This window comes from Sceloporus undulatus, chromosome 4 (genome assembly GCF_019175285.1).
Source record: "Sceloporus undulatus isolate JIND9_A2432 ecotype Alabama chromosome 4, SceUnd_v1.1, whole genome shotgun sequence".
NCBI classification, from domain to species: Eukaryota; Metazoa; Chordata; class Lepidosauria; order Squamata; family Phrynosomatidae; genus Sceloporus; species Sceloporus undulatus.
In genome coordinates, this window is record NC_056525.1 from 64516529 (window position 1) to 64543972 (window position 27444).

At 37.3% G+C, this 27444-nt stretch overlaps 1 protein-coding gene and 1 long non-coding RNA gene across 9 annotated transcripts in view; one reads left to right on the forward strand and one right to left on the reverse strand.

Annotated features, from left to right (window-relative positions):
• The window catches only part of LOC121929570, a 42874-nt gene extending 18469 nt beyond the window's left edge, over positions 1-24405 (forward strand). Inside the window, exons 2-3 of the long non-coding RNA XR_006103695.1 lie at positions 20071-20202; positions 23322-24405. This is a non-coding gene — a long non-coding RNA (uncharacterized LOC121929570). The remainder of the gene's footprint in view (positions 1-20070; positions 20203-23321) is intronic.
• Positions 1-27444, reverse strand: part of ANKS1A (ankyrin repeat and sterile alpha motif domain containing 1A) — a 193172-nt gene that overhangs the window by 142732 nt on the left and 22996 nt on the right. For 5 of the 8 annotated variants that reach the window (XR_006103693.1, XM_042465253.1, XM_042465250.1 and 2 more), the window contains exons 2-9: positions 19541-19621; positions 17505-17661; positions 15414-15476; positions 5071-5367; positions 4352-4427; positions 3239-3340; positions 2126-2218; positions 26-210 (exon numbers count right to left, since the gene is read on the reverse strand). Coding sequence is in view for 7 of the 8 variants with exons in the window: in XM_042465253.1 (XP_042321187.1) it covers positions 26-210; positions 2126-2218; positions 3239-3340; positions 4352-4427; positions 5071-5367; positions 15414-15476; positions 17505-17661; positions 19541-19621 (1054 nt within the window). In the remaining variant the exon portion in view is untranslated. Of the gene's footprint in view, positions 1-25; positions 211-2125; positions 2219-3238; positions 3341-4351; positions 4428-5070; positions 5368-9812; positions 9987-15413; positions 15477-17504; positions 17662-19540; positions 19622-27444 lie in introns of those variants that run through there. The other 3 variants (XM_042465251.1, XM_042465256.1, XM_042465254.1) reach the window with 2 other exon arrangements.

A 27444-nucleotide genomic window follows, 5' to 3' on the forward strand; every position in this document is an offset into this window, starting at 1 on the left:
AGACAACACACATCGGGCTACATACAGGCCTCACTCTAACACTGGTCATCTCCGCCTCCCTGTTCACTGAGTCTCTGTCTGAAGATCTTCCACTTGCCAGGCTGTCCAAAGAATGGCAAGATGTTGCATTGTACAAGACTTCATATGGACACTCCTCAGGCTTCCCATCAAAATCTATTATCAATTCTGTCACTGCTTTTTCCATGTTTCCTAAAGAGAGCAAATGTTTATAAATCATTAACAGCTGCAACCAACTTGTTTCCAGAGTAAATATTCTGCTGCCAGAGCCACTTTTTCTCCCTAAAAACAAGAGGTAGAATCACTATTTCTAAGAAATCATACAGGACTACTTCACTCCTCCCTGAACAGTTGGGGAAGCATCCTAAGACTATGTATAAGAGATGTTACAAATTTAAAAACATTAAATTACATGCACTCTGCAATTTAGTACAGCGAGAAACTCCACAAATCAAAGTACATAACAAATCACAGCTAAATATATTTTCCTAACTGTACTTTATTAGTGAAACCCTGTAAAATGATTTTTTAATAAAAAGCCCAAAGGAAATTCTAAGAATGAACAGGTTGGTTACTGTAACTGTGGTTCTTTGAGTAGTCATATATACACTCGCACCTTCCTCCCTCCTCCCCCTTTTCAGGTCCAGAAAGTCTTATCCTCTCAGTAAACCATGGAACTAAGGGGAGAGTAACTTTTGCTTACAGGAACATGCACAGTATGTAGGAAAGGGTGAGATTCCTGCCAAAGCTATTTATCTGTAGAAAATTCCAGACAAGTCTCTGTAGACTTTCCAGACTAATTTCTGTGTTGTACATAGACCATACATATATTTTTTTAATAATTTATATTTCCATTTATTAGATTAAAGGATATCTTTGACAAAAAGTTCATAAAAAGTGAGTAAAATAGATTTATAATTTGCAAAGCCAACCTTCTGCCATCATGCATTCCTGCTAATCCCCCAAAGCATTTTGGGAATTTTTATATCATTGACCATACATCCTTCTAGCTTGTTAACTCAGGAGTATGTGGCATGGTTGTTATACTTCTTCTTGCTGGTCATTTCCAGAGGGTAGCTATTGCTCAGCCCCATAGCATCTTTGTTATGAGATCCATAGGATTTTAGTTTGTCATCATGATTTTTAAAATCTTTATGAAGTTGCTGAGAGAGATCAATAAGGGATTTGCACTGAGATACTACCAGTATGTAGTTGACAGCCAGCTCCAGATCTCCTTATCATTTAAATCAGACAATACAAATCAGACACTACCCTAATGCCGGAAATTGTTAAAAAGTTAGAAGAGAACCAAAAAAACCCAAAACTTAATTTCAATAAAAAGAGTTGATTTTCATTTTGTGGGTGGAAGGTCCCTGGTTCAATTAAACGGAATTCAACTCATTCTGGACATGTTGTAGTCCCACTGACTGATCATGTTCACAAACTGCTCTCTTATTATGGCTTTGTCAACTGAAGATCTGGTGACTTCATTGTTAAAGAGCAACTTTAGGCCAGTATCAGTACGTAGAGAGATCTTGTAGCATCTTTGAGAGAAACTTAAAGAAAGAAGTTGGCAGCTTGAGCTTTTGTAGACTTCAGTCATATGCTTACTAGACAGGATCTAACTGAAAGAATTTTAACTGCAATGTTTCCTTGGAATTCAGCAATCTTGAAGTTAGTTCACTGGATGCTTGGCTCAATATAAAAACTGAATAGGAAGTGTTGGTGAACACTTATATGAACTTAGATGGTTCAAGACTGAAATGCCTAAAGCAACACATCTCCCCATTTCCTGTACATACATTATGATGTGAGTATACATTTTACTTTGATCTCTTTCTTCATAGCAAATATTTATCCAAAAAGCCATATTGTTATTGGGTGAAAAAATAAAGTAAAATCCATCAGACTTGGATTTATAGATACTGCCATCCATATACACAAAGATTTCTTAGTTTGAAATATTGAATATTTTGTTTTTGTGCAACCTATCATAAGGTAAATAAAACTATTTTTAAATAATTCTCACCCATATTTGCTATATGTACCATGTGGTTTTTTTTATCAACTAACAAAAAAAGTTATTTCTTTTCCAATAAATTTTTACCTTGGGGTAACTGAACTGAAGTTTCAGTAGAAGTAGCTAATGCTGGCATGGTCTTTTCTTCAACTTTAGCTGCTTTCCTCCCTGTTGTGCAGTCTGAACAATAAAAAGAGTGAGTTAGCAGTTGGAACAAAGAATATGTAAAAGAAACACAAACAGTATTGTTGTATAGGTCTTACAACAAGCAAAACTAACTATTTAATTCATTCACTTGAGGTCTGAACCTTTATTGATGGAAGCTGTCCTCACGAGATTGTAAAGGATTACTCTTTCCCATTTCAGCCCCCTATACCACTGCTCATTTGATCCAGGAAGCACTAATGACCTTCTATATAGCACCTGTGGAGGGAATCAGAGTATTGCCAAGGACGGCAAATGAGGGGAATCCCAGTTCTGCAAACTTGCTCCACTTGGGCAATGTTGGATGAAATATATTTTACAAGCTTATTATACTTAGTTGACACAAGGCAATACTAATTTCATAGGATGTCCAAGAGGAAATGCTTATAATATCCTTCTTCCCTTAGTAATGACATTAGCTAATAATGGCCACTCAAATGATAGTGCTGTAACTGGTGAGTCCTCAGTTTGGGAATACAAACCCAATGAATTTAAATCTATTCTCCACTACTCAATCATTCAAAAAAGCTTTAAAAACCATTTGAAGGCTGTTGAACTTCAAATGACTCATATGCTTAAGAAAATCAGCAGTTTCTATCAAAACTCTTTCTCTGCTCCTCTAAATCATGTCTTGTATCTTACTATTCTTATAATGTACATTACATGCAGCATCCCGTAAACAGAGATATATTAACTGAAACCAAACTGAAAATAAGTAAAATAAAATTGAGATTAGTAATCAAGTTAGGAATCTTTTACACTAACATCACTAATAGTATATTTTTAAAATATTCATAATAAATATTCATATTACAACTCTCAAGCATCCCACCACACTGGGGAATTAATGCACTGCAAAAAGTACCATATATATTTGTGTGTTTGTGTATGCGTGCACACAAATGTGTTCAATAACTTTATTCCTATTAAATATTAACTAATTAAATTCTATTCAAATATTCAAGCTGCCCTCCCTTTATATTTCACATGGTTTACCTTCAATCAAAGATGCTATTTGTTGACTTTTCTGTGATGGAAGCTCCCTCACAATTTCCAAAGCAGTCAGACCTCTGTTATCCTTTATATTCACATCAATGCCTTGGATACAAACATAATGAGTTATGAATATATTTATATAGAAATCTGGCTTTATAAAAAAAAATCACTAAAAAAAAGCACGGCTACTGAAAGCAAAAAGAAATAGCCAAACTTAGTATGCCTTAACTGTAGCTGAATTTGGATGTGAATGTAGCACTCAGCTATGGTGAAAATGAACTACAGTACTAGGGAGGGGAGAAAAATTCTACAATCTTGCAGCATGCAGACCTCTGTCTGCCAAATTATGATTTTGAGACTGGGAACAGTATGACTACAACAGACGAGGTAACATTTTGCAGAAATAACCAGTAAAGGGAGTGGGGAATCTTCTCTCACCATGAAGATCAACAACACTATTGTGAAATAAGTTTGCAGTATAATAAAATTTTTAGTTCTTCTGACATAACATGAATGCAACTATCCTGAAATACATAGCATGCACCCTATCAGAGTTTTTGGATCTGCTCAAGACACAGTCTTAATAATTCTTCTCATGACCAACATTCAACCAAGCATGTGGAAAATGCGTGTTCTGAGGATCAATCCAAAATGATAATTCTTCCTTTCCCTAGACATGTATCAAAGTGCAAATTTCTTTTGGAAATGCAAGACTTTTCTGTTTTAATTGGTTTATATTGCCTAGAACTAAACATAAAGTTCTAATAAGTTATGGCCAGCTTTTATTAACATTGTTACATTTGTTATATAGAAAACCTCACCAAGTTTGATTTATATTGCATAGGATTAAACAAACATAAGGATATACTGTAGTACTGTTTAGCTTTATTAACACTGTAGCATTTATTATACTATCAGCAAGCAGGGCATAGAGAGCAAGTTAAAGAAAGACTGATGAAGGCAGATGGAATCCTCAAGAAATCACTTCCTCCAAAAAACTAAATACAAACATTAAATCAGGGTTTAGGCTGAACATTCTTATGAATTGTGCTTAGGCAACTGGACATTAGTAACAAAGAAAGACATGCCTAAAATAGTCAAAATGATTCTCACCTGCAGCTAACAGTATCTGGACCACATCTGTTTTACCAAACAAAGCAGCTTCGTGCAAAGCGCTGCCTTTTTCTGTCTGGAAATCAAAAATAGAATAGGGCCAAATTGAGAATTCAAAGAACATCCTTGCACAAATACAAGGACTCATGCCACAAAGAGAGACCACCTGCTATTTCATCCATAAACTGAAAAATTCTCCTGGCTTTTTTAAAAACAAGGACTGAGAACATAGTGTTAAAGTTAGTGATCACTTTGAATCACATTAAGTAGACAAAACTAGACTTCTAGTCTAAACAAGGACCTTGCATATTTCCCTTCATGACAGGACTAACAGAGAAAGTCTGGAAGCATTTAGTTGAAAATATTGAGCACTTTTGCATATTTATTGCAGGGGCATGTATGTCAAAGACCATAGAACTAGTGTTTAGTGAAAAACGTATATACAGATTTGTGAAAAGGTATTGTGTGAACTGAGAAAATATTTTTCATGCAAACGCTGGTGATGACATTAGAGCCAGAGTCATGAATCAGGATCACTGGAACTAACTCTCAACACAGCTAGTAGGTTCTTTTCAGGTCTAAGTATCACAAATCCCCTAGCTGCCAACGTTCAGGACAGTTCTAATGTTCCATCAAAACTTAGTATTTGTTCCAAATGACCTAATACCTATAAAATTTAACACTATGATCATGCACATATAACACCGCATACAAAATACCTGATAATTATTATCCATGCCTGCATCCAGGAGAACATGTACTACTGCTTTATGACCATTTCTAGCTGCCAGATGTAAAGGTGTATGTTTCTTAGTGTTGCAGCTTAATAGATTGGGGTGGGCATTGAGCAGCATCTTCACTACTTCCAATCTGCCATAGAGTGCAGCCAAATCGAGAGGAGTCTCAAACTTGTTATTGCGCATTGTAGGGTCAGTCAACTCCTCCAGGAGAACCTTCACCACTTCTGTATGTCCATACTGAGCTGCACAGTGCAGCGCCGTCTCATTGTCGTTATTCTGAGATTACACAAGGACAGAAACCATTAGAAGCTGGTCTGAATAAGAAGATTGCCACTTAATAAACAAACAAGTTTACAAATAAGTGAAAAGGAACTGTTTGATCAAATTCCTCCCTGCTGTTTATGTACTACCACATAATAAGAACTATCTTCCAAGTGCACTGAATCACCTGATCCTAATCACTCATATACTATTAAATATACAAATATAAGCATCCACCAAGTTTGAGGTTCACACTTAAAAGTATAGACAAATCACTTAACATTTCATTTCCAGAGCATTATTAATGTTTCTATAGTTGTGATCTCATTTTTCCCTCACTGGTAGACTTAGCTAGTCTCAGTATCAACTCCATGAATATTAGTATTGAAAGCGAGTCAACTTAATTTTGTGCATTCAGTGCCAGCAATCACTAATAGTATTTCAATAACCAACACAATGGCTTGAGTTCCCTTGTTTCTGCTCTTATTTTAATAGATCTTGCTCTTTCTTAATTAACTGCAATTTTAAAAAAAATGCTGCTGGGATCCGAAGTACTGTAAAACCAGTTCCATAATCAAGGAGAGTTAACATGTTTCAAGCAGCAGCCCCCGCCTCACATGTCACAACCTGCTTTTTGAACTGAGGGGAATTTTAGATACTGTTTGTATGAGGTTGGTAGCTAGAATTTTAAATTTGTTTAAATCATGACCCTTAGGGATAAACCTAAGGAATTGTTCAGATCCTAAGTGATGCATAACTCTGCAAGTCCTACTGAAAGTTTGAAGACACTTATATATATGCTTGTCCCTCCACATTTGCAGCTTTAGCTTTTGCAGATTTGATTATTCACAGATTTTATTAATATGTTCTCTCTAGGAATATCTAGGTCCTCCAGTGCAACTCTATGGTCAACTTTAGCCAAAAGTTGCACTGAAGAGCCTAGAGGTTTCTAGAGAAAACACTCCACTAGGCATTTGCAGCTCCTCCAGCGCAATTCTTTGGTCAATGTTTGGTAGATGTTGACCACAGAGTTACACTGGAGGACCTAGCGAGGTGTTCTCTCAGGTAAAAGCATAGTGTTTTTATTTGCAGTTTTTCCACATTCATGGGGTCCTGTGCCCCTAACCCCAGCGAATGTGGAGGGACGAGTGTATTAACTATGCAGATAACTAGTAGTTTGTTGTGAGGAACAGCTTGTTTCTATTAGAAATAATAATTTTAGCAAAAATGTTACTATACCAGAATTTTGAAGGTTGTACATTTTTGGAAGACAGCCTATTTTTTTTTTTTGCACAGGACAAACTATAAAAATAGTATAACTACATGAAAATATGACAAAAATGAATGAGACAGATGTTGGACTTATTTTCATGGATGCATGAAAGCATGGTACAAATAGAAAGGAAGTTAATGTGAACACCAACACATATGCACAAACATTCAACAAAGTGGAGAAAACACTACTGCTTAATGATGACAAAGCAACAGTCCAAGCCAAGTAGTTGCTAGGAAGAAATTTTTATAGCAAAGGTGAACCCAGATGAGGTAATGCAACATTAAGAGCATGCACAGAAACTCACAAGCAATAAAGCAAAGGAGTATATCGCTCAGTACTAGTAAGATTCAGTACTTAAGTACAAGATACCAAGAATCATTAAGCCTTTTGACAGAACATTATATAAGTAACATAGGAGTCATAATCAGGAACAGAAGTAAAGAGTGGGGGCTTTCTCCTATGGTGAATACTTTGTAGCCTCTAGCATTAGGTTTGCCCAGCCCCAGTTTATATCTTGTTTGAAAGTGAATATTGACTGAATGGCCAGAGGAATATGAGGACAAGGGGAACAGATGTAATCAATATTAAATGCTACTAACAGAGAAAATTCTAATTGGTCTTAACTAATCAACACATTTACATTTGTGTGCCAGAAGCATCTGAATACTGGTGCTTTGGAATGCTAGATATAAAGGAAGCATAAGATTTTACCATTTTCTTAAGTCCTATTAAATTTTAAACTGGTGTTCAAGGGCTATATTATACTAAAAATTATACTGTTTTTAGGTCCTAAAGAGACTTTGGAAGTCATAAATATGAAGTTACCATTCACTGAGAAGCCACAGCTGAGTTTTGTCCAGTTCCCTCACATAACTATAGTAACATCTTGACAAAATGTAGGCTCATGACTCCAACACTGTCATTTTTTTTTCTTTCTCCTGTTTTTGAGTTTTAACACCTTTGCCTGATTAAGAAGCCAGTAGAGCTTCAAAATGTATTTTGTGCATTTTGGTTGGCCAATAAAGGTATCTCTGTTTTGTGGATTTTGCACATTATCCTACATCATAATTAAAATAGCCTCAAAGTCAAAGGGGCCTTAGATTTCAGTTTCACATGAATCCGTTGATTCTTCAGCTGATTTATATGCAAATATTGTCAACTCTAGTGGCATGTTAAGAACTAGGTATCTCCCAGCAGCTGCAAAATACAAGAAGGCATCTGTAATTCTTACAAGATGAAACAAGAAAATGGTGGCCATGTGATTTCGCAGCAGCCTGGCAAGCCAAATCACCCCCCCCCATCATTTCGCCCATTGTACTTGTAACCAGTAAAGAGAAATCTCAATGTAGTACCACATTAAGAACAAGAACTATGTATCAGAAGACTGGAAGTATATTCTCAACTAGCAGTGAGCTAGAAGTCCTATTGCATATATGCAGTAAGCAGAATTTCTTGTTCTAAAGGATATCTGAAAGTATACTGCAGTTAAGAAGCAGTCTGTGAATCTCTCAAATTCATCACATATTTCCAACATGCTATTAGATCTAAATTTATAAATCTAGATAAATATTTATTTATTTCCAAGATTTATATCCCGCCTTTCTCCACAATGGGATTCAAGGTGGATAGAGAATAACAGATAACCTGATTAAACAAATGACACACAAACATGATGCACTGTCAACCCTTAATGGGTGAAGAAATATGTGAATCAAGTCTGGATTTGGAATAGGTCATTCTAAAACATGTAATTATTTCTTCCACAGCCTTTATTTGGTTGGTCAGCTAGTATGTTCAAGTTCATTGCTGTGTTGCATGTTTTCAGCTTCAGCTATCAGACGGATGGCCTGGCATTCTATTCTATAATCTTGTGATATACTGCAGAATACATGGTTGTGTCAATGATGGCGACTCATCCAGGTCCTGAGGCACCAATGCAGGCTCGACTGAACACATTGCTACCATCATGCTTGACGTTTCGAATGAGCATCTTCTGTTAAAACTCAAGTGTTTCATGTTTTCTTTTATTGTGTTTGCCAAAGGTAATGTTTGGAACCGAGTCCAAGAAGTTGTATCTTTGACTTGTCTGCCCGGAGAACATTGCTCCAGAAGTCTATGTGATTTTTAAAGCAAATTTTAAAAAGCAGCTATTTTTTTTAAAATCAATGCTCTATTTTAACATGGACATTTTTGTTCAGTCTCTTCCTGATAACTGAGTCATAAGCTCACTCACATTGGCTCATTCATATCAAGATGTCCTTAAAGATAGAAGCTGCAGCTAATGCAAAATGCTGCAGTAAGACTGTTGATCAGCAACCACAAAACAGTCTTAAAGGACTTGAAGCAGCTGTCAATATGCCTCCAGTCTGAATTCAAACTCCTGATGATGACAATGAAAATTCTAAATGCCTTGAAACATAAAATATGAATGAATGCCCTCCCTATATACAATTGTCTATGGACTGAGTCTTCTGGAGAGGCCCTCCTCTGACTCCCACCTGCGGGAGCATAATGATGTGGGACCATCATGACATAACCTATTTCCAGACACCTCAAGCTCACAAACTTTCTCATTTTTTAATAATGTGGAATCTGCCAAACTCTCTCTTACAAACCAATGTAATTGTTTAAGCACCTCATTTAAGCACCTGAGCTACCATAACCAAGGATTCAGTTACTTTTATACCTCATCTAACTCGTATGTACTCACTGCCTAATTTATACTTCATTTTATTTCAGAAGACACAAAACATGTGAATATGAACTTTACTGGCTCCCTAGAAAAGTACATGTTTTGATTAATGAAATCTATCATAATAAAACTATTTAAACTCTGTAAGTATTACTAGGGTTCATAAACTTTTTCTCATCTCTATAATAGCAGCAAATATTAAGCTGTGCTGCTATATGACTAGAAAAACCTTTTCAGTTTTCAACTATCAACCAGTATAACATCCTTAAGTATCTACAGCTTCATGTGTCTGATATTTTTGCATTTATTTTGTTTATTTTGAAAAAACATACACTTCCAGCAGTCAGGGTAGACTTTTGCAAGATAACTGGATGCTTCCATCTCTCATTGTTAATAAAGAAATTTACCCAGTGATCTGACTAGGAAGCTCAACAATCCCTGATCTCTAATCAAGTATTTTTCAAAGCTCCATGATTAGTAACTAGTACTTACTGTGTTTCTATTTGGCTCCCATCAGTCTCAAAATCTGATCAATGCATAACTTTAATATCATATGGATTTTCAGTGGTTCTCCTTAATACATTCAAGTTTTCTGTGTTTAAAGCAGGAGTGAACAACTTCCAGAAGTCCAGGGGCTATACACACCTCCCCCGAATCCAAGAAACCCATTCCACATACTCTTTTCTGTTTTAAGGTACAAAGGTCCCTTGTACTTTGGCCAGTCCTGCTTTAAACAAACATCATCTTCAGATGTACTGAATAGTTTTATGGTTTACAGATACGAAGATTGAAAAAAACTAGTATCTTTTCAATATTGTCTTTAACAAAGATATAATCATCACTTTTCTCAAGCTTCTGACAAGAGATACAGCTTGTGGACACGCTGTGGGGTAAGAGGAGATGGAAGCAGGTTCCTGTATTTTTCTCTCTCTTTCAGCCAAAAATGTGTGTTTTTTTAAAATAACTTCTACTCAAGCAAATGCCTCACTAGAAACAAGGAGTACATATGCACACTGTTTTGATATTCCTTGGAAGCAGAAATGTAGACAAAAACCCTTAGTTATTAGATAAGTGTCCTCCTTCATTTCAACCTGAGAATGGGGGGATAGGCCAGGGCACAGTGTCCAAGCCCAACAAACAATACACTCCTGTTTTAGTAAATGGGGTGCAGTAGCCATGCTCAGAATTGACTCTGTAAAAAAAAGCTTCCCTGTAATTTTGACTTGCCAGAACAAACTGAGTGTGTTTCAAATATGCATTTCACTTAAAGGAATGCAATGTAGACTGACAATATTGATACTTCAGCTGCTTCTTTGGATGTGCATGCCATTTACCTTTCGGATTTTTTATCCAACAAGTCATATGTACAGAAAAACTTTTTTTTGTGACATTGCAACCAACTTTTTACTTTGTCTGCTGATGCTGAGTGTTGTCTTTGGGATGACATTGACTTAGCAACATCAACAATGACAGAATCTGGCTTAGTAAAAAGCCAATCACAGCCTGATTTAAGCACCTTATATAAGATCTCTATTTTGCTAGAAGTGAAAACAGTATTCTAAAACAGTTCCTAGAAACCTCAAAGAGTGAAGATAGCAGTGATACTGATGATGGTGCTTGATTCTGGATGTACCTATAAACAAGATCGGAAACTGATGGTTCTGGCTGGTTGAAACTGAGACCTTTTTGCCATGCACAGCATGAACAATTCAATCTCCCACATAACCATCTTAGAAGAGACTAACATGGGATCTTCTGAAGATGTACAAGATGTATCCATTTCATCATCAATCTTAAAGAGTCAGAATACTGTTGTGAGGTGAAAGGTCCTTGCTTTGAGTATACGTGCTGTGAGTATGAGGTAAAAAGTTTTGGGAGGGAGATAGAATTAAGTATTGAAATAAATGTTGACTGGTGGAATGTTTGGGAAGATTTGCACAGCAGTCGATGAATTACATTTAGGGTTTTCATTTTGAGTACATGGAGCTTTTGCCTGCTGTTTGAAAAAAAGCACAGCTGACAAAATGTTTAAGAGGGAGACTAGGGTTGGAGTGAATGACCCAGTGTGGTGCAGTAGTTTGTGTGTTGAACTATAACTCTGGAGATCCCACTTGGATGACCTTGAGCAAGTCACACTTTCTCAGCCTTAGAGGAAGACAGAGGAATTCCCACTGAACAAACCTTGTCAAGAAAACCACATGACAGATTTGCCTTAGGGTCACCATAAGCTGGAAACAACTTGAAAACACACAACAAGAGTGAGAGGAAGGAGTTGAAGTTGGGTGATTGGTAAGGGTCTGACTGAGCTTGTGAGGAGAGAGTGTGATGTTTCAGAAGCTATATATAAATAAACAGTTTTTCTATGCTTAACCTCAGTTTTTATTTTCTTTAATTATGTATTACTGTGGATGTTTTATTTTGGATTACTGTTGCATTGTTGTATGGATTATTGCTGTTGGGGGGGGGTTTACTCTGTTTTGTATTTTGATTATTTGTATACTTTGTATTTTGTTGAAATTGTATTATTGTATATTGTATAACCTTGCACTTTGTTGTGATTGTATTGTTCTATATTGTTTGTGAACCGCCCTGATGTTCCGAAGGGCGGTATATAAATAAATCTTTTATTTATTTATTATTTATTAAATAAAGTTTTGCTTTTGTTTTTATATAGTTTTCCCTTCTGGAATCACTACCATTGTGAGAGCCAGGTTACAGACAAGGTGTCTGTGGTGGCAGCATTGAAAAGTGGTGTCCTGCTGGGGAGAATAGTAGTACAAATTCTCATATGAACATTGAGAGCATTTAGCCTGACCCCACAGTTGGTGCCACACAAGGGGAACAGGAGGAAATTCTTATATGTGGAAGAGGTGTGAATAAGGGAAAACAATCACACTGTGTGTTTGCAGTGAATACTAGAATGCTTCATATTCAGTGGGTTTAGTGTAAAGGTACCCGTATTTGGCCATGGTAGGATTGCCTGAAAGGAGCCTAACAGTTGGTGGCACTGGTGTGATTTCCTGAGTGGAACCCCCTGCACTTGTTGCATACAGTGGTGGGATAAAGGGTGATAATCCCCCATTTGGTGACAGCATGGGATTGCTCAAGAGTAGTCCTCACATTTTGTGTAGACAGCAATGAGATATAAGCCAAGATCCCCATATTTGGTGGCAGTGGCACAATCACACCTTCTGGATCTACTGAGATAATCCCTTTGGGCTGGAGAGTTGTCAATACCAGAGAACCTAAGTGCTGGGCAGGTTCAGGAGGAGGTGGTCACAGATGATTGAAGACCATAGCCATTGCTACAGAGGTCATGGAATGATGGCAACTGCCCTAAGTAAGCTCTGGATCATTACAATACTGGTAAATGTAGTGAGAATTTCTAGGAAGAGACCTCTTGTAATGGTGACATGGGGACCTAAACAGTAGTGGAAGGCTCTGTGTTGTTCAACATCTGACATTCTATACTGCGCTTCCTTCTCACAGCACCAATGATCTCTCCCTGGAGACCTATACTAACATCATTTATCCCGAGATCAAGACTGGTCTTCCAGATACTTTGGACTTCATCTCCCAAAATTCCTGACTGTTGGCCATGCTGACTCAAGGCTTTTCAAGCATACAATACCTGGAGGGCCAAAGTTTGGGAAACACTGGTCTGGACCAAGATCTATAAGAATGAGAATAGTACGATCTCAGATTGGAGAAGTGTGAGCTGCCTGATCTAGTAGGAGAAATGGGGTTAATACTAATGACATTGTGAATTTATCACAAGATCTAGCAAATGCACCCAAATAGGCAGTAGGAGTCTCTGATGACAGTGGTCCTGGAGTGGAAAGTGTAACTTTGGTAGAGTTATTGAGAATCTCATCATCCAACACAGTATCAATGAAAAGAACTTCATCTATAGGCCCAGAAAGCAGAGGAGCAGAGATACCTTATGTGGGTAGGTCTGAAGATCATTGATATCCAAATCAAGTAGGAGCCCTCTACTGAGTTGCCTGATCCTAAGATTCAAGTGAGGTATAATACTGAGAAGAGGATCCCACTCATAAGGAAATCAATGGTTAGGATTGGTGAGGAGGAGCCCCAACATCCTTAGGAGGTTGTTGTTGTTTCTTCTTCTTCTTCTCCTCCTCCTCCTCCTCCCCCCCCCCCCCCCCAGCACATTTTGTGCTCCAGCTGAAGGAGTGTCAATCTTTAGGGATCTGCCCAGAGTAAGAGAAAATAGAGTCTGATTGGTCGACCCGGAAATGGAATGATCCATACCTTCCAGAAACATCCTAGATTTCAATGTTGAGTTTTGCAAAAAAATAAATAAAATTAAATTAAAAAAATGCAAGGCAAGTGTTGACAATAAACTCGAAGTTGTCGGTATTGATGGGGAGCCTGTGGTTACAGCTGAAGAAAGGGGCTGAGAACAAATGTTGACTGAGGCTGGATAACAAAGGCCTATTCTCAGCAGTTTGGTCAGTGATCTGAAGGGCTTGCTTCTAAAGGACAGCATTAAGGCAGAAGAATAATGACAGATGGTCTTGGAAGGGGAAAATGTACAACTTGATCTCAAATGTTATGTCACAATGGGGTCTTTTGGGGCCAAAATTATGGATTTTAGTATGACCCGTGGATAAGTCAAGGGGAGAGTTCAGGAGGCAGCCCAGCTGGGGTGAGGCTTGGGTCAATTACCGCGCTGACCTGTGTATAAGTTGACCCAGGTTTTTTACCCAAATTTCTCAACTTATACATGAGTATATACGGTATACACTTGGAATACACTTGGCTGTGTAAGTGTTCAATTAGTTGAAAACCTATATACATGAAATATGATTGGTTTAAAATATACCTTTTTCTCATTTATGTAAAATCACAATTTATTTCACTAGTTTACATGTTTATTCACCTTGGCTATAATGTGTCTCGCTTTGGACCATAAGAATAAGTACAGCTTGTACAGTAAAATGTGAAATACAGAGGTGGAAAACATTACATTTGTAGTGTTCTTGATGTCCAAAACTCCTCCTTGGTACTTCACAGTGGAAAGTTCAACCAAACAATATGCAAGCCTCACTAGACTTTGTACATTATTATTCTTTACACAACAGGTCATCTACTAAACTAAGGATCTACATTAAAGGCTGTAATACTTACTGTATGCACTACATTTCCTATAACAGGGCTATACTGCAACAAAAGATTTAAGTAAACTTCTTGTCTAGTCTTTTCCAACCACTGTATTTGGACCAGGTGTGTGTAGGCCATGCACTAAAGCATAGTAAAACTGAACCTGAATCTTAAAAACCAATGTGGGAGGAGTCCCAGTTTAACAGTTGGAAATCACATTGGTACTACAGGGTTTTTAAAAAGACTGCTATGCATCACTGCTTTTGAGACTGATTGTAAGAAATAACTGATTAGAGAGGATGCTTCAAAATATTCTACAGGCTGCATGTATAGTAGTCTCAGACTGCTTTGAATAATTCTCGGAAGCTTTCCTTTGGTAAATTATTTTTGCACTTTTTTTCCAAATGAAAAATTGCTAAAAGCAAGGGAAGAACAGAAATAAGATTCAGATAAAGCAACATTTAGATGCCAAAGTGCAACCAGTGAAGCAAGAAAGGATACACAGACAAAGACACACACAACACATGGAGGCACTGTTGCCCTCATCCAAAGACTACCAAAATTATTTTGGTATGCTAGGATCTAATGTTCATTATCCAATTGAGGTGTAATCTAATTTAGAGTGATTTTGTATCATATAGCATAAACATATCCAGTATTTCCCCCCTTCTAATTAAATGGAGGAAACAATATCTGGATATTTCAAAATCATCTTTTCAAATTCTATATCCAAGCTGGGAACTGATCAGATTCTCAAATACAGCAGGTCAAAACACTGAAGGAACCCACTAAATATAAAGTAGAAGGTGACTTAATACAGATTCTATAGCAAAAAGTTTGCACTGTATAGTTCCCACCCTTTCATTCCTGAATGGGCATCATCAACCAGGTAGATGATAATGCTTCTGAAAACACAAAAATACAACTTGGAGTAATAATATAGTGAAATCCTGGCAGCGAAGTACACACCTTGGCATTGATATAAGGGTCAAAGGGGCCGTACTTTTTGAGTTCTTTGATCTCAAGAGCATTCTACAAAAAGGAGAGGAAAAGAAAACGTGATGATGAAATGGGCAAGATATAGCAACAAAGCAGTGAGTGACTCTGAAGGGAAGGAATGACAGAACATGACAATATATCATTCCAATGGAAAGCAATTAATCACACTGGCCATTCCAGCTGTCAATAACTGCATCATGCACATCGTTTTTAAAGACAGCATGCAAACTTTAACTAAACACAATTTACAGTTAATTTCTTAACATTTCAATATTTATTTTTGTTATTTGCCCTCATCCTAACTACACACTGCAAGCTCATTCACTTTCATATGGCCCTATTCCAATACACTAAAGAATGGTAAATCATTTAAAACTTAAATGATGTTATACTAGTACAGACTGAATGATGACAGCTGCAGTTGAGTGTACAATCAGTAGAGCATAGCAAAAAGGATTAGCAAACAATATAATCAAAGGCCATTTTTAATATGTGCATTTGGCTATTTTAATGTGAAGAATGTTGCTAATCAGCAGTTGAACAACACTTTTGAATTTCTTTTCGACCAGAAGACTTGTTCCAGGAATAGACTATTTATGGGAAACATTGCTCAAATACATACTACTGCAGATGTTAAGTCCTGACAGTTACATACAAAGCAGAAAGATAGAATTTTAACTTTTAATTCTCAACAAACTTTTATTGCTTATCTCAGCAGCTTGATTACAGTGTTCAAAGCAGTTATTGTGTGGCACTGCATGGACAATATTTACTGATGAAAGCAGAGAGAAATACAATGCGTAAAGCCTCAGCCCCAGCAATAATATAAACATCATGCCTGTTATATGGAAAAACATATGGACAGGTCTTTGTAGAAACCTATGAAAATTAGAATTTTTTCAGGATTCTCAATACTCTTTGTTTTATTTTGGTTTTTTGAACTCTAGTGTCTTGGAGAAATACTAGTTATCAAATAATAAAGTTTCAAAGAAAATGTTAGCAAGCTATAATTCTACAGGATAATCAAGATAACAGATAATCAAGGCAAACACCTTGATTATCAGTGTTCCAAGTAAGATGTAAAACAGAAAGTTTAACCGAACAGACTAACTTGGAGATTTTACTTTCACTCTGTGTACACTGTGAACGTAAAACACTTGTAGGTTTTAAAACCTTTGGTAAGTTTTTCCCCTCAAAGACTTATGCAAGCTGTAAAGTACAATCTTTTTTATAAGATATGTACTGAACAGCACAAAGTTTAGACAGGACAATTATAGATTTTCCCCTCACTTGCAAAGAAACACTGCTATTTAGTAAATAAATTATGAATAAGGAAAAGCTGTCTTTTAATGGATCTGCTAAACACAAATACTAAAACAAAGAAACAACAATTACATGAACATGGCTAAAAGATACTAAGGCCTCAAACAGACTGCCCAAAAGATCTGCACCAGGATCATGCTGCTGCTGTTTGCACTGGGATAGCAGCAACCGCACACACCCAGTCCTGATCTGGGCCACTGCCATGGTTCTGAACCGAGCTGCCAAAGGAGCTGATTTTTTTCTGCTCCTTTTTGGCCGGCTCTTCCAGGTTGGAGCGGGGTCAGTGCGGCTTCCAGCCGCATTCAGGGCATGCATCATAGAAATGCCACACCCCCAATGTAGCCTGACGGTGGCCCTTTTGGCTCGTCTGTTTGAGACCTAACTTTATTTCAGCTGGCTCCAACACAGAAGAAAACTGGTACATCAGCTACAACATTTCAAATTACCCAGCAAATGGGGGTGAGTGGGACAGTGTTTAACACATTCCTACTCTGCAGATGTAGCATTCATTTACTGCTCACTTCCACAGTTCTTAATCAGGTGGTTGGTCAAAATCTTTCGAGATAAATATTTTCCATACTGAAAAAAAATCTTAATACATTCAGCTCGTTCTGAAACAACAACTCTTAAATACACTTAAATCTATATAAGTGCTGCACTCATTTTCTCCTGAGGAATGATCCTGCTAACATTTTTAGGACATTTAAAACATCAGAGAAAAAAGTAATATATTCAGACCTGCTCATTCACTTTCGTATGGGATGGTCCCTGATGTATTAGCAGCTTCACTATCTCAGCATCCCCCTTCCAAGCTGCCAAATGAAGAGGATAGCAGCCTTTGCAATCAGCCACATTGGTTAACGCATCATTCCTCAACAGAACCTCCACAACATCCCTGTAGAAAGGGGAGAAAATGATGCCACGAGTCTTTAGAACCAGGCAGCACAGTGAAGAAAGAAAGACAATTGGACTAATATACAAAATTGAATGCTTGAAAGTAAGCTTTGTGTCTATTTCAATGCCTTATAAGCTATTGGCTCTGCCAGTTTGTAAACTCTGTTGGAAGAAACAAAAGTGGCAGCAATGGGATTTATGTCCCAGACTGCTGATGTACTAAAGTTGAAAGTTGATTGATTTGGACTTCTTGGTAGTAAAAGTTTATGACTATATGGAAATGGACAGAATGACTTGTTACATAAATAAAAGATCAATAAAGAAATTTGAACAGGATTGGAAACGATGGATAAATTATTTGAATGAAGAAAAAGGAGCACATGCTAGTATTATTTTTGATGACTCTTTAAGCTAAACTGCAGTCCACTTAAAGACATTTTTTAAAAAAGTATGGAATTGAAAATATTCTATATGGTTATATTAAGATAGAAAAGAAGGTAAAAAGGGTTTTTTATTTACCAGTAACATACATGTGAAAAACATTTAAATTTTTAATATAGAATAAAAAGTAACATTGATTTGATGTGTACTATACAAAATGGATAAAGACAAAAGGAAGTAACAATGATGTAAATATGTACAAAAAACAGATGTGTAATTGTATGTATTTTAGTATGCATAATTTTTTTAAAATAAAAAATATTTTTTAAAAGAAAGTTGTAAGGGCAAAGGTACCAGGACTAGTCACAACTGGTGAAAAGAGACCAGTGAGACTATAAGATTAAGTTATGTTTAACCAATTAAGATTGTCTAGGGCAATGGGGGATGAAGAAGTGAAATGACAAACCTGAGAATATGATTTGAGAACCCTAGAACTCAAGTGTGGTATCAGTTGACCCAGCTGGAGTGGGATTAGATACCAGTAATGAAAGTTCTGCACAATTCTCATGGTGCTATAAAATACCAATAGATGCTTCAAAAATACTGGGTGGAGTCAGGGTAAGTGAGAAATGAAGGAGATCTAAGATAGAAGTTTACTATAAAATAGTAAAATAAATGTTAAATGTTAAAATAAATATATGCAGTAATTAATAATTGGACTTTTAAAAAATCTTTAACCAATTTTTAAAACTTTTCAAACTGAGATGTAGAGTCAGAGTGGTGTGGTGTAATGACTACAACTGTAATGGGACCTGAGAAATCCAGTTTCAAGTAGTGAAAGGGATTTTTGTTGGGATTCAAGGTTGATGCTATGTCTATCCCACATCCCTGCATTTTGATATTTAAAACTGCTGCAAACCACTTTTAAACCACAATGAAGATCATCAATGAATCTTAATATATTTTATAGTAAACTTCTATGTTAGATTCCCTTCAATTCTCACTTACCCTGACTCCACCCAATATCCCTTCACATTCCCCAGCTGTCATCACACTCTTTCCCCAAATACTGGGACTCAAGGAGGCTTACAAAATATCAGAATGAATATAGATTAAAGTATATACAACCAGTAAAAATACATAAAAGCAATTTTAAAGCACAATTACACAACCTATAGCCATGTTGGTGAACACATGGCATGAGTGCCAGATCAGGCATAGAAAGACCTCCCAGAGAGCATGCCGTTGCCACTGCCATCATGGAGGAGGGTGGAGCATGCGCACGGGGGGTCCTTTTCTGCCTCTGGTGTTGCTACCACTGAGGTAGCCCCCTCTGCCGCTGCCTTATGGGTGCCCCTATGCCACCATTTTAGAAGGCGGTCCCTTTTGGGCCCCACATGTGCGGCAGAGTAGTATAGAAATGTACATGCTATTGCTTTTGTACTTGCTATTTGGAAAGGCTAGTAAATTAAAATGTATTTCAAATACATGAAGCTTACTTGTGACCATTTAAAGCAGCATGATGCAGTGGAGTGTACCCAGTGCTGTCAACACAGTTCACATTTGGTCCTCTCCATATACTGTAAAATAAAAATACACCAATATAATGAAATACAGGGCACCTTATTAAGCAGAAAAGAGAGAAAAGATTGATCAAACCAATGTTTCTCTAAATCTTATCAAACCTGAAAGCAATATATAATATAGTCACAAATCTTTTAGTAATGTCCTCATTAATAGACAACAGTAATGGAAAACAGTTTTAAATTATACGAGTTATCCTACTTGTGCTTCTTTACTATATTAGTGAATATTTTATATACACACAACAAGACATTTCAGAAAGAAAATATTAGTAGCATAAAACCACATCTAAATTGTCAAGTCTATAAATGCTGATTTAGGCCATAAGAAAATATTTTAATTAAATGAAATTCACAGAATATCTTCCTACTCTTCATTCTCTTCCAATACTATGTAAGTTTATTAAAAAGGTCTTTCAGTCTCTACCATTTTTTCAATCCCACAGCACTACCAGTGACTAAAGAAAAAATTCCATAGAACAGCTGTCCATGATGCGTGCAAAACAAGTTGACTGGTGGCTTTCCAAGAACTAACGTAACAACTGAAAACACTGAAATTCTCTTCCGTTTTATCATGTGTAAGTATTTATTCCAAAAATGAGTTGAAAAACACTGGCAAATGAGAATGTAGGATTTCCAGATACCACCATGCTTGAAGTACTATCAGCATATGAAGCAAATTACCCACACTTAAAACTTTCTGGGAAGGAAGAATACCAGGAAGTATTTCTCATTTCACACCCATTAGTTTCTCTGTTGTGGAATTAATCTCTAAAGCATCCTGATTCCATCCATGTCATAAAATTGGCTCATTCATTGAATTTTGTTCTCAGAAGCTCCTGAACCTCTTCACAACTGGATAATCTCATCTTCTGATCACTGTAGCACTTGGAAAAATCAGAGATGTGGGGTGGAAATTCTTTCCACACTGTCAATTTATTTATATACATATGTTTGTCCACAGTTGTCTGGACTGTTGTATTGCAATCAATGTTATTAGGTGAACTAAATAATGGATATATAAGTCTAGTTACTCTTCTAAGGATGCAGGCATTATCAAATTCCAGTACTCAGAGAAACAGACTAAACAAGTGAACATACAAGTATGCTTGTTTCTATTTCACAAAACTGCTTGCTTCAATAGGTCACAACTCAAAGCAGATAAGACAAAATGTAATAAGTTGTCTGTGCCCATAGACTCTCACGTGTTTTAGTGAAAGAAAATATTTTATTAGTTGTACTGAATCAGTTTTTTCTTTGTTTACAACTGAGAACAAAAATGAGAACAAAAAAGAATACATACATTTACAAATGAAAAGACAATAAGAAATATGTTTTTAAAAATACTTCATTTTGCTCCTAACATTTAAAAATTGTTCCCTGATTAACAATGAGCTAAAGGAATATTAATGGAGCACAAAGTTATTCTAGAGAAGCTGATTTTTTTTCTGTCTTCACTGTAAAAAGAAGTAGGACAAGATACTCATACTGCAACATATTTTGAGCAAGGAAATCTGAGGAGCTAAGACTTACAGACATCATCAAAAATAAATAAATAAGTAAAATTAGTTTTTGGTGGGTTTTTCAGGCTTTGTGGCATGTTCTAAAAGAGTTTATTCCTGATGTTTCACCAGCATCTGTGAATGGTATCTTCAGAGAATGCTGGCATAGAAGGGAGCTGGATGTATGTATGTATGTATATGTATACATACATACATACATACATACTGTAGGGAGGAAATTCCATGTTAATCTGTGCATTGTTCTGTTGTTGCTGACAAATGTATTGTGGAGTAATGTTATCAAAAGGTTAAACATCAAACATATAGAATGAAAAGTCCTGTTGAAAAAGAATCAATAGGGCTTCTACAAAGCTAAGTTTTGTCTTACAAACTTTTTAGAGTTCTTTGAGGGTGACAACAAACATGTGGCTGGGTGAACTTCCAACAGTCGTTTGACAAAGTCCCCTGGGAAGGGTCCTGAGCAAATTTAGCAATCATAGGTTAAGAGGAGAGGCTCTTCATATATGCACAAGAAAGAAATCGGGTCAGTACAGGGATAAGGAATGCAATCCTAAAACAATCTGTCACATCATACGCTCTACGTTATTTTAAAGTATGAACCATCACACTGTGTGATTTGGGGCCTGAGCAGACAGGGCAGGATGGCATGTGCTAAGCCTGTGCCATCCTGCCCCGGTGCTCAACCGGGTTAGTCCATGGGTTGGCATGAGGGATAGGCAAGTGTTCACACACCCATCCCCACACTGACCCAGGAAAGCTCCTTATCTTGCTAGTGAGCAAACCTCCTGAGACCCCCACCAGTTGTCCCATCTGACATGGGGGCGCCTGGTTGCACCTATGTGGCCAGGCACCCCATTCCCACATCAGATAGGGCACTGAAGCCTTCAGTCTGAAGGTCTTCTCATTTGGTTTGCAAACTGGCATGGTAAGGAGTCGGGGAATGGGGAGGCTGTCTGAACAGCCCAATTTTGCTGTGGAGTTTATTAGAAATTCCATGCAAAACCAGGATAATTTTACCCCAGGATAAAGGCTCTTTACTCTGGGATCAGACAGGATCCTCTGAATTTGTTTCTGTAAAGGCATGATCGGGTTCAGTCCTGCCACAGGTCTTTTGACTTGTGTCATCTAAACTAGATGATGCAAGACCAGAGAGAAGCTGGTACATTTGGCCTGTGAGGACAACCCCTTGATAGATAGAATGTTAGCATAGAAAATGTGTAAGTCACAACAAGAAACAAGTAATTCATGACCCTAAATTCTTTGGGAAGTGTAATCCTGAATTTTCCTTTTCTGAAATAGCAAGATTTGGGTTCTTTGTACCTATATGATTACAAGTTGAATTTTGACAATGGTCAAAAATAGCATGCAATAGCAAAAGGAAGCAGGAGTGGAAAAAAGTGTCTAAAGGGATTCTTGAGAATTTGTACTTGCCCCTTAACAATCTCAACCCAATTTCAAATGGATAGACTTGCCCTGGAACTGCAAGTAACTGATATAGAAGCGCAGACCTAGCTTTCTGCATTTACTTCATACAGAAAAGTAGATTCAGTTAATCTTGGATTAAAGATCTCACAGAGTTTCAAGCAGTAATATTATAGTCAGCAATCATGCAAAAATATTTCAGTTCACTAGCACTATTACTGGTAGTAAGGGAATCACTACATAATTCTAATTACGGCGCTGTATAGACAGGCCCTATCGGGCGCTGTCGTTACACCATTTTGACATGACGGACGCCTAGCATCTGCCCGTCTTGGTGCCTTGATGATGCTGCAAGTGCGCCATAACGGCGCCGCAGAAAGAAGCCACTTTTTGCGGCATCTTTTTGTTGCATGAGGGAGCCGCGCGGTTTGTCCACTGCGGCTCCCTCGCACAACAAACAAGAGCTGCGGGAGACCGCCCTTTTGGGCGGTCTGTATCCTGCCTACAATATATATTATTTTCCATCTGGCAGCTGCAATTAGTTTCTCTAAATGAAGGCAAACCTGCTATACTGACCTAATAGAACATTTTAAAAAATGTAGGCTAAACTCGAGTAGATTGTTTCCCTAAATACAATTAAAGTGAAGTCTTTGGGGGGGTGGGTGATGTACTATTAGCCTCAAGGAAAACAACTGTGTGTATATATGCCATATATGCATGTACTGTGTATGTTTAATTCTCTTTCTCTCTAGACAATATAGATGAAAGACACCTCTACAAGGCAGCTATCTGCATTTCAAGGGAAGACTACTCTGTCGCCAATGTAAGCTTATCTCCTAGAAGGCTACCAAACATTTTGACTGTGATAATTAATTCATCTTCTGGTCAGACTTCAGATATTTATTTTGTTCCCAGGATTATCATCCAGCCCCTTTATTTGGATCTTTAACCTATTCTGTTGCTGAACTCTTATGGCAGATTAATATTTACAAGGTAGCAATAAATGCATCCTTAAAACCTTGTTTGTTCCTAGATATAAAAACCTGTTCAGGTAATGAGATTTGTATCCGTTCTGAATAATATTCAATGGCATTATCTATGAGACAAAACTCTTACAAGGAAAAGCACTCTCATGCTGGAAACAGCATGCAATTTATAAGTGGGTTGAGTAAATTATAAATGGTTGAACCAACCTGTATTTCACTGCATATAACACATGCTGGAAAATGACCTCTGAAAAAACACATGGGGGTAACAATCAGCCCACTAATTAAAGTAGATATCCTTAACACCTTAATTGTCAATAAATTAATAAATCATTAACAATATGGCTAATTATTATTATTATTAGTTGTAGTAGTAGTATCCTGCCTCTCCCTGTATTAGATCGAGGCGGGTAACAACTAACAAGTATCATTAACATATAAGGAATAATTTTACATGAGCCAAACAATATGAGAAAGATACCTCTGCTACCTGTGTAACATAAATGGAACATGTTAGCACCTTGGGTGGTATTGCAGCAGTTGCCTTGCAGCTTCTGCAAGCTTGCATCACCAGCCAAACATCATTTAGCCCTCCAGCGCAGTTTTAAAATTTGACAATAAATCCCAGCCAACTTGGTCCACCACAGTTTAGTTTTTATGCATCTGATTGTTTTACTTTGCTGCTTGCTTTCTACAGCTAGCAGAAACATCTTCCCTGAATAGTCTTACCTTTTATCATTTTTTCAACTCAGGAATTAATCACATATTAAACATATTCAGTAGATTATGCAGACATAGGTAACATTAGGGGGTAAAACCATGTTTTCCATTCTTTAGTACATCGATCGCAACAAATATATTTTACAACTTAGTATTTGCCATTGATGCTGTACTGTAGGCCAGAATGGTGTATTGTTTTAAGGAACTCCAAATATAAGTTTCAGTAAATTAAGTGTATCTGCATTTCTTGTGTCATTTATTCAATTTCTCTACTCTTAAAAAGATTCAGAGCTAGACACTATTACCTGTCTCAAGGATCAAGACTACATTGCCCAAAAGAGGCACGTTTATAGATCTGCACTTGTCCATACTCTGGGCACACATGTATTTACATACGCAATCCAGGTTTGTCATTTTCCAATAGGGTGCAGAGTGGCACTGGCACAACTAGAGCAATCCAAGCACCAATCAACAATTTTCACTTATAACGCTGCACCATATACTCATCCTTATAAATTTGAGAGCACAATGCGATTTTAAATGTTCTAAAGAGTTATGCAATAATTCCTGTGCTTAAAAGGTCACAGATCCCCTGCGGGTCCATATTTTCCACTCCTGCTCTAGTACAGGTTTCCAAATTTTGTTTGCCCTTCACTAGAAGATGTGTTGGGTTTAAAAACTTCTGAAAACCATAATGCAAAAACAACCTGCGATTACATCTGTACAGACTATTTTAATCCGTCCCGCACATTGAGGTCATAGAATCATAGAGTTGGAAGAGACCACAAGGGCCATCCAGTCCAACCCCTTCCATGCAGAAAATCTCAATCAAAGCATCCCCGACAGAAGGCCATCCAGCCTTACAATGCAAAGCACTTATGTACATTCCTGGCACAAAATCTTCCTTGGAGGTTTTTAAAGGAAGGAGACACCACTACACTCTGAGGGAGTTTGTTCCACTGTCGAACAGCCCTTCCTGTCAAGAAGTTCCTCCTAATGTTGAGGTGGAATCTCTTGTCCTGTAGCTTGCATCCATTGTTCCGGGTCCTAGTCTCTGCAGCAGCAGAAAACAAGCTTGCTCCCTCCTCAATATGACATCCCTTCAAATATTTAAACAGGGTTATCATATCACTTCTTAACCTTCTCTTCTCCAGGCTAAACATCCCCAGCTCCCTAAGTCATTCCTCATATGGCTTTATGGTTTCTAGACCCTTCACCATTTTTGTCACCTTCTTTTGGACACGCTCCAGTTTCTCCACATCCTTTTTAAACTGTGATGCCCAGAACTGGACACAATATTCCAGGTGGGGCCTGACCAAAGCAGAATAGAGTGGCACTATTACTTCCCTTGATCTAGACGCTATACTTCTATTGACGCAGCCTAAAATTGCTTTGGCCTTGTTAGCTGCCACATAGCACTGTTGACTCATGTTCAACTTGTGATCTACTTGGACTCCTAGATCCCTTTCACACATAGTTTCATTCAGCCAGGTGTTGCCCATCCTATATATGTGCATTTCATTTTTCCTCCTTAAGTGTAGTACCTTACATTTCTCCGTGTTGAAATTCATTTTGTTAGCTTTGGTCCAGCTTTCTAATCCATTAAGGTCATTTTGAATTTTGATCCTGTCCTCAGGGGTATCAGCTACTCCTCCTAGTTAGGTGTTGTCTGCAAATTTGATAAGTATGCCCCCAATTCTGTCATCCAAGTCATTGATAAAGATGTTGAGTAGCACTGGGCCCAGGACAGAGCCCTGTTGAGACCCCACTGGTCACTTCTCTCCAAGATGAAAAGGAGCCATTGTTGAGCACCCTTTGGGTTCTGGCAGTCCACCAATTACAAATCCATGTAACAGTTACTTTGTTTAGCCCATATTTTACCAGCTTGTTTGTGGGCTAGGTCCTGTAATAAGAACCTACTGCAGCTAGCCAAAACTAGGTTGGCTGTGGTTACTCAGAAAACCTTTTCCTCAGCTGCTCTCATTTTATGGAATAGCCTGCCGGAGGAGATCCAATATATCACCAGTCTTGAAAGCTTTAAAAAGGCAATCAAGATGTACTTTTTCCGGCAGGCCTTCCCAGCTTAACATTCCAACAACCCTTGTCAATGTAACTAATTGTTTAGCAACCTCCTGCTGCCCCTTCTCTGCTTTTACTAATTGTTTTAACAATTGTTAATAATTTAATTCTATTTTATTGTGGATGGGAAGGTTGGGAGGGTTTGGGATACAATGGACAATAATACATTTATCGTATGCTTATTGTATTTTGTGGATGTTTTATTGTTAGTCACTTCGATCTTTTTGGAGAAGCGGGATATACATACATTTATTATTTTTAATGATGACTAAAATGTTTAAGACAAGCTGTTCACTTATTAACTCCCATAGGTATTGCTAACAGGAAGAATTATGCAAGCCTATGCATGATCATTACAATTTCTCATTTTCTTTCTCAATTCCTTTTGCAGGAATTAGAGCTTTATGCCTGCTTAACACTATGAAAAATTAGAGGAGAGAAAATAATTTTCTTTGTACTACAAATGTTGATGACTGCTTTTGTTTTTACTGGGGGTTTTTCTTGCTAGCTCCGCAAATTGGCACAATTCAAAGAAGTTCTTTACAGTAGCTTCATTTGTTGTCAATATTTTTTTAAAGTAAATTCAATTTGGAAAAGTAAATTCAGCTATAATTATACACTTAATGAAGATATATATATTTTGTTTTCACAAAAAAATAAAGTGGCTTTCAATATGTTGCTGTGTGCCTTCAAGTCTTTTCTTGCTTATGGCAACCCTAAGGTAAACTTATCATGGGGTTTTCTTGGCAAGATTTGCTGAGAGGGTATTCGCCTTTGACATCCTCTGAGGCTGAGAGAGTATGGTTTGCCCAAGGTCATCAAGTGGGTTTCCATCGCCAAGTGGGGATTTGAACCCTGGTCTCCAGAGCTGTAGTCCAGCGGTCAAACATTACATCATGCAGGTTCTCTTTCAATATGCAAAGGGTGCTAGTATAACATATCCCCCCTCCAAATAAAAAATCAATTATATTAAAAACAGCAACATATATTTCCCCATACCTTCAACATGTTCTGGAAATCTATCTCTAACTATTTCAAAACATCTAAGCACTTAATTACCCAGATTGCATATCGTAAGGCAGAAATACAT